This window comes from Octodon degus, unplaced genomic scaffold, assembly GCF_000260255.1.
Source record: "Octodon degus isolate 3935 unplaced genomic scaffold, OctDeg1.0 scaffold00122, whole genome shotgun sequence".
Lineage (NCBI taxonomy): Eukaryota > Metazoa > Chordata > Mammalia > Rodentia > Octodontidae > Octodon > Octodon degus.
In genome coordinates, this window is record NW_004524698.1 from 7,054,556 (window position 1) to 7,062,363 (window position 7,808).

Below are 7,808 nucleotides of genomic sequence, written 5' to 3' on the forward strand. Positions count from 1 at the left end.
CCACTAAGCTGCCCTGTCCCTTTTGAGGGAGATGGCTTAAATTCTATTTTCATAAATCAAAATTTAAATCCCATTGTTAGTAATTCTGGGACAGGTCATTAAGGAATTTAAATTCAAATCTAACTTTCTCAACATATATGTAATTACTCCTAAAAAATAAAATACTGTGTAGCCAAGTGGCTTTAATCATGAGATTAAAGAGATGGTAATGAGATGGTACAGGACAAAGCAATTAGAAAGATTCCAGTGTATTTACTCTTGGCTTCGCTGATTCACTGACAGGTAAGAATTACCCAGGTTTATAGGCTGTAAGTGCTACCCATTCTTCCTGCTTCACTGCCCTATAGGGTGCCAAAATAACAATGAATTATAACTATTTACAACTGCAGGAGATAATTTTGAAGTCTCCTGTCCTGTGCTTTAGTTACCAAAGTATAAAAGATGTACCCAGCTGCTATCAGCAGCTAACAGTTCACTGAAGGACTGAGGGTTTCATTCCTAAGTGGAGCACATTTGCTTAGCACGTACAAGGCCCTGGATTTAATCATCAACACCAAAATCTGAGTGTGATGCCACATAGCTATAATCCCAGCACCCAGAACACTGAAGCAGGAGGCTTGCTGTGAATTGAAGGCCAGCTTGGGTTACATAGTGAACTCAAGGCCAGCCTGGACCACAGAGTGAAATCCTGTCTCAAAAAAATTTTTAAATAAAAAAAATTTTTTTCCACCCAGGGAAATGCCCAGTTCCTTCCTGGTGTGACAGCTATAATACAGGTTTTCTGTTCTGCTCAAGATAGCCCACTCCCTCCTGCAGTCAGAAACCCGAATGTAACCTTCCCAGAGAATTTTATTTTTCACATAGCTGAGATACAGACCATACACAACCATTTTTAATAAGCACAATCAAATTTTTAACCACAACATCTACAAGAATCATAGCTTTAAAAAATACAACCAATTTTTATATTTCAAAAATATCTAAACTCAAATTAATTTCTTAAAAAGTACACTCCTCATACTGTTTGGCATTTACTCTGGTTAAACTTGTGCAGTCAGACCTGTGAGATATTGTCACATACATCAGTCATACTATAGCTTTAGCCACTGTGACAACTCAGCTTGTGGGCTCAGGACAAACATTCACAGACACAAGACATGCAATAATAAAATAGCTTTTTAGAAAATAACTGAGTTCAGCACAAACTGCTTTTTCTCACTACCACCTCTTGAGTGGCATTTATCACAATCCAAACTGTGGCTCCAACTATCCAGTGTCAGACAGCCTGGCTGAGTGAGGCTCCTTGGGGTCCTGCATTATAGGTGACAGACCCCAGGGCTAAACATCCAACCTGTAGGTACTTCCATCATGGTAGTGTGGAGGTATCTGCTTTAGTCCCCACTGGGTGTGGGTGACTTATAATAAGTTCCCTCATCTCAGCCTCCAATTTGGGAGCTGATGTGCCTCAGCAGTCTCAAAATTTAGAAGGTTGTTTCCTGCCCTGCTGAAGATAACAGGTCATCTCAAGACTCTGTGTGTCATTTCCAATTGGGAGCTGAGCAGACCCTCCTGAGTTGAGTCATACCAGCAGGTTAGCAAGCTGGAGCATGTTCACCTCATCTCTGCTCCCCCATCTACTTCTGCTACAGCATTCCCAAAGCTTTAACTAAACTTAATAGTCTAAGGACTCAAGGGAGGGAGATGGGGGAAATGTATTATGCCCATCCTTATCATCTGAAAGTGGTTTCACTTTCCAGCTAGTAGAAATTAGATTGTTCCTTTTTGCATTCTGTCAAAAATTCCAGTTCTGTCGCTTTTGATCACAGTTTTGGGGCAAAACCAAGCTAGATGGCTTCAAAGCACAACCCAAGATATTTCCTCAGCTTTCTAGAGGTGGAGGGTAGAGGCTACAGGAGGCCTATTTGTCTGCCATGACAGGCCTTACAATCCTGCAAACACTCCCTTTTAGCTCAGTTGGTACTGATGGCCTTGCAGACACAGATATAACACAATAGGACAAGACATTGGCCTGCATATAGCACTCAGGTTTGAGCATGGGACATGTGCTTAGTATGTAAGACAGCCAGGGAGTGGAAGGCTGCCCTTTGCCTCTAAACCATGTGGTATAACCACAGCCATTCTGTCACTTGGGGTGAAGTCTTGAGGCTTTAGGAGTTTGAAGCAGGACTTCTGAATTGGTGTGGGGTTGGAATCTGTATATTGAATACTGCAAGTGATCTAAAACAAAAAGGTTAAAAGCAAGAGGAAGAAAGACAGTTTCACTATCATCATCTATTTCTAAACCCAGAAGCAATGTGCAATTCACCATTGTAAATTGAGTCATAATTCCCAAAATCTAAAGATCCCACTACCAACAATTACATAGAAAGCAGCACCTCAGACCAGTGTATCTCTTTTGCCCTACATGTTAGAGGTGGCCACAAACTGATCTCTAAAACGGAGCCTCTGCAAGTATCACCCTAATCAGTGCTTCTTCACCTGAACTGTTATAAGGGAAGACAGTATAGTCCAATTGCACGGGTCTCCACATGTCAAGTGAGACTTCTACAAGCTTCAAGTCCTCCAAAATTGAGAGGATAGGAAGACAGCATCCAGTATTTTTTTTTTTTTTTTTTAAATCTTAGGGAAGGGTCTGCAGGGCATTCAGGGTCTCTACTGTACTGGACTCATAGTGATCTGCCTGTTTACACCTCCCAAGAGCTGGGATGACAGGCGCGCATCACCATGCCCAGTCTCTACATCCAGTATTAACCTCTGCCCAAGTAATGACTCAGTCCCAGCACTGTTCTGAGATCCCTTTTGAAAGAAAGCATGAAAAAAGAAAGCAAGCATGCTTTGTGTTAAATAATCCTTTCAAACTATCATACAGAAAATTTTGTTTTATAACCAAAATCTAAATTTTGAGTTCAACTCCTAGTCAGGAAAAATGACTTAATGGAGAACCACATTTGAGGGTGAAGTTTTTGTTTGCCATTTCTGGGACCACTCCATGTGACCATCTGTCTGTTCATTCTCCACCAATCCATTTCTGAACCAGCGTGGAGCTAAGCACTAGAAACATAACCACTCCACCATACCCCTGTGGACTTCCACTTAAGACCATCGCAGCACATGGTTGTAGCTACACTATAGGTATGGCTGCAACTCAGGACCTGCTCAAAGCTCATCTCCCACTTTTGTCAGTGTCCAGGTAAGCAGTGTTAGCAATGAGTTTCCATGAATGTGACACACAGAAAGGCAACAGCAGTGGTGCCAATAACTGCTTCCAGCCCATCTCTTGGACTCCACAGATCTTCCTTCAAGATCACTGCATGGTCCTGTCTGTGCAGGTATGAAGATAGTCACCCAAATAGCAAAATGGCATCAAAAAACTGGGGGGGGGGGGGGGGGGGGGGGGGCCCAGGGGGAAAAGGGGATTGACAAGAAAAAAAAAGGATAAGAGTTAAAACCCAGGTAAAAAAAAAAAAAAAAAAAAAAAAAATATGGGGAAGTGCTAACAGATAAGGAGCCCATAAAGAAAGACAGTGGATATTCCCATCAGAAGTATCCTTTGACTTCTGTCTGTGGACATGTGTAATGGGCAAAGAGACATAGAACTGGTAAGACATAGGCAGTAACATGCCTCAAACAATTCTGTTATAACCTCAGCATCAAAATCTCACACTCTGACAGAAAGAGGGACCCTGATCAGAACCCAATGGATGAATAGGCCATACCTTTGTGCCAAGGACCTGGGCAAGGAAAGTGACTGAAAGAGTAACGTGTTGCCAGCTGCCTTTCATCACCTGGTTTCTACCAAGTCTCTGCAGTCTCAGAAGCAAAGCTGGTTCCATCAGTGAGGAGGCCTCAGTGCTGTGCACAGGCTGACAGGAAAACTAAGCCACAACAGCAGGACCCAAGTACAAAGGACACAAAGGCTGACAGATGCACACAGGACTGACTTAGGTCTCATTTACCATAGTTTTCATGGAACAAATTAAAAAGGAGTAATACCAAGAGTTGTCCCTACTTATGAGGAAAAAATAGCATTAAAAAAAGTATGGTATTTTTCAAAGTTGTGAAAAACCCTGGCTACTATATACCAATGACAGCTGGTGGAGAGCCCTAGGGAAGCCATGCTGATCACCAGCAATGGGAAAGGTGGAGATGCCAAAGGACAATACCATCTTTGCAAAGGGACTTGTATAGGGACAGTCATGAGCTGTGGGAAGAGGTAAGCATAGCCTCCAAGAGGCAGAGCCACATGGGAGGCTATCTGATGAAATTCCTGCCATCTCAGTTCCTGCCAGCCAAACAGCTAAGCAGAACACCACTGCCACCAAGCCCATAAGACTCCATGAGAGGTAGTGAAGTGGTTGCAAAGGTTTGCTGTGGGTGACAACTGGAGTTATGACCTCTGCCAAGTCCTAGGATATGACCTTTTCAGGGGACAATCAATGCACATGCACTATGGCTAGGGAGAGCCCATGGGTAGTCCCAGAACTGACAGCTTGTCATCTGCACAGTGGAAACAGCCTTCTGGCCCCATGTTTGGCTTCATCTGCAGTTTCCAGGACAGTCCTCACATTGACTGTGGCCATCTGTGCCTATTTCCCCTCTGGGCCTATGATGACTACAAGTATTCTCCCAGGTGCTTCCCTCCCTGTGAAGGTGCGGACAGAAAGGGCCGCGCACGTTCTCTGCAGCCCTAGAGCCTAGAAGCATGTTTTCCACTCCCCAGCTGGCCAGAGCCTTCTGCCTCTATCTCATTTAGGAGCCTCCTTTGGGATGATGGGCTTCAAGAGGCCAAATGAAGGGACACATGAGGGTCTGAATGAGGCAATATATGTTTTGCCATTGTTTTCTTCCAAATCATCAGTTAATAGGCTGCTTCCCTGGGTGATTCTTGCCACTCAAGTATCCGGTGATGCTGAATGTGGCCAGTGTGCTTTGTCTATAGCTGCTCCACCTCTTACCTCTTCCCAGCCCAAGGACTGAGGTTTTTTTCTTCCTGCTTGGGCTGCTGGTCCTCAGGCCATTCTTTAACAAAAAAAGCCAAAGGAAACTTACTGTACTTCCAGACACTTTCAGAAAACTGGACTCTCAGCTGTTTCCCACCGATGAGATCAGAAACCACAACAGTCCAGCTCAGGTGACCTTTTGATCATGCCAAGCCCTCCCTTCACTGTACCCTGAGTCACAGGTCTTAGACACAGTGGCTGGGACCAACCTCAGATTTTGTACAAAAAGCTGGGTACATAGTCAAACCTGAGCATGGGGTTGCTGGTCCCAGGAGATTCGTGCATATAATGCAGCTTCAGCAGCTCAGCCAGGTACTGGACCACCCTGATGTCCTCATTCACTAGACCCAGGTTCAGCTTCAGGAAGCTCAGCTGTCGGCTAGCCACTACATCCTCTGTCTCCCTGTCATGGGCTGGCAGGTGCAGGTGGTGGCAGAAAGTGTAGAGGAAGGCCTTGGAGCAGAGCTGGGTGAGCATGCTCTGCACATGCAGGTAATAGGTGCCACCCCGCTTGATCTGAGTGCGGTGGTCTGCCAGGCGGGGCACCAGTGTACCCCTGTACAGGGGACAGCGTAGGGTTTTGTTGTCCAGGTCCAAGATGCTCGTGTAGCGGCTGTAGCGGCTCAAGGCATGAAGTGTGCCTGCACTGCCAGGAGAGGCCACTCTGAAACAGACAGGCCAAGGTCAGGAAGATGGGCAAGGATCATGAAGATGGACGCAGACACTTGAGGCATGGGGCCCACTGTCCCCAGGTTGGTTCCCACCCAGCCAGCAAGCACTGGCTCCTTCTGGAAGGCAAAGGTGATTATCAAAATCCTTGAAGGGCTCCTCATTACCCCCATGACCAAGTTCAAACATTCTGGCTTGTTCCATAGGGCCCTGTGCAATCTGATTCCTATTAGCCTCTGAAGTAGAAATGGACTATTACCTGAGTGGACTCTTGTTGGAGCAAGGCAAGCCTTAGGGGGCTCAAAACTACCTGCCTGTTTCTATTTCTCCCTCTCCTGGACTGGACTAACACTAATTTAAAAATATATCTAGCCTTCCCTGATCTGGTTTTCTGTGTGTCTCTGCTCTGTCCTGAGACCTTAGTCAAAACTCTTTTACCCTCTCTGAGCCTCATTTATGATCGACATAATAGTTCCCACTGTTACATGGAGTTACTCATAGTTACTCCAAAAATGAGTTGTCTTAGGATGGTGTCTGGCCCTCAACAGATGAGGTCATTATCATCTTTACTACTTTGAACTTAGCACCAACCAGTCTGGTGACTGCTGTCTGTTTATTCATCTTCTGCTGGGACAAGGAGCACCTCCATTCCATATATTCACTTGGTCTCAATTAACAATCACTGCACATCTACCACATACTAGGCCCTGGTCTAGGAACCAAGTTTGTAATGAGAAATGACCTGGAATCTTGTCCTACATGAGCGAGCACTGATTAAGACAGGGCCTGCACATAAGCACAGAGAAGTGAAGGGAGACATAGTCTCAGTCTGAAGAAGAGAGACCCACAATTGGAAGTCCAGGGAGGTTTGTTGAAGTGCAACCTCAGAGATGGGTTTGAGTGGGAAAGGAGATCCTGGGGACTGCAGGAAGACCACAGCAAGGCAAAATCACAGAAATGGGATGGTGAGACCCACTCAGACGCTGTGTCCTAAACCTAGATAACATATTCAACCAGCAAGAGGAAATCAGCTTGTAGGCAGCTACAGCTCACAATGTACATGAGAACAACGGTGGATCTCTAAGCCAGCCTCCCTAACCTCTACTACTAGAACCTCCAGTGCCTCTGGTCCCCAGCCCCAGAGGGCTCTGGACTTTACACTGGCTTCTCTATACTCAGTTTGTTCCCTAGACACCCTCACCTGCCCTGGGTAAAAACAACCTAAGACTGGCATGTCTAGTACCCACTCCACCTAGGACTTCACTCCTATCTACTTACTCCTCCATCTCTGCTGAGATGCCCAGCTCAGATCCAGCACCCTGGGGTGCCACTCTGGCACTTCTCATATTCTCAATGGTAGCATCTCTAGAAAATGCTAGTTACTTCTAGCTCTTCCATTTGTTTCCCACAAGGCTCCTCCTCAGGTCAGATGACAGGCAGTCAGGCCCAGACCTCTGTCCTCTGCTGCAGGGAGCACCTCCCACACCTCACCTGCTTAAGACATGAAGGCCAGCCCAAAGTTAGGAGGGACAACCCCAATTCATGGGAGAAGCCCAAAGGGGGTTGTGGCTTGTCCATAGTCACCCAGCCAAGACTCAACCCAGTCTTTTGATCCCCATTAGTACTCTCTTCCACAATTGAGTTCTATTTATCCACCAGCCCAGGGCTTATTCTTGCTGCTTACTCAGGCATGCAGTTTTCCCTGGTATTTATGTAAAATGATGGGAAACCACTGCAACTATATGTTCATCTCTTCTTCCCACCAACACTGATCCAACCAACAAGGGTTGGATTTCCAGGCAAGAGGCCTATGTAGGTGAGAAGAATCTAAGGCCAGTGAGGCTAATGGTTCAAAGTGAGAGTTGGAAAAGAGTTCATCATCTGAGCTGATTCTAGGTGAAATCACAGGACCTTAGGAGTCCATATTAACCTAGTCCTAATGTGTAATTCAAAGCTCCATAGAGGGGCCGGGGAGATGGCTCAGTAGGATAAGCGCTTGACTGGCAAACTCAAGGATCTGAGTTCAATCCCCGGTTCCGCCAATAAAATAAATAAATGAAATAAAAATTTATTATTATGGGGCTGGAGAGATGGCTCAGTGGTCTAAAGCACCTACTT

General features: G+C 45.6%; 2 protein-coding genes across 3 annotated transcripts in view; one reads left to right on the forward strand and one right to left on the reverse strand.

Annotated features, from left to right (window-relative positions):
* Shmt1 (serine hydroxymethyltransferase 1) overlaps positions 1-4,712 on the forward strand; it is a 35,258-nt gene extending 30,546 nt beyond the window's left edge. The window contains exon 13 of the mRNA XM_012516712.2: positions 4,568-4,712. Within this exon, the coding sequence (XP_012372166.1) occupies positions 4,568-4,712 (145 nt within the window). The remainder of the gene's footprint in view (positions 1-4,567) is intronic.
* Smcr8 (Smith-Magenis syndrome chromosome region, candidate 8) overlaps positions 3,505-7,808 on the reverse strand; it is a 12,031-nt gene continuing 7,727 nt past the window's right edge. For both annotated transcript variants that reach the window (XM_023700135.1, XM_004640285.2), the window contains one exon: positions 3,505-5,685. In XM_023700135.1, coding sequence (XP_023555903.1) covers positions 5,232-5,685 — 454 coding nt within the window. In that variant the 3' untranslated portion in view covers positions 3,505-5,231. The remainder of the gene's footprint in view (positions 5,686-7,808) is intronic.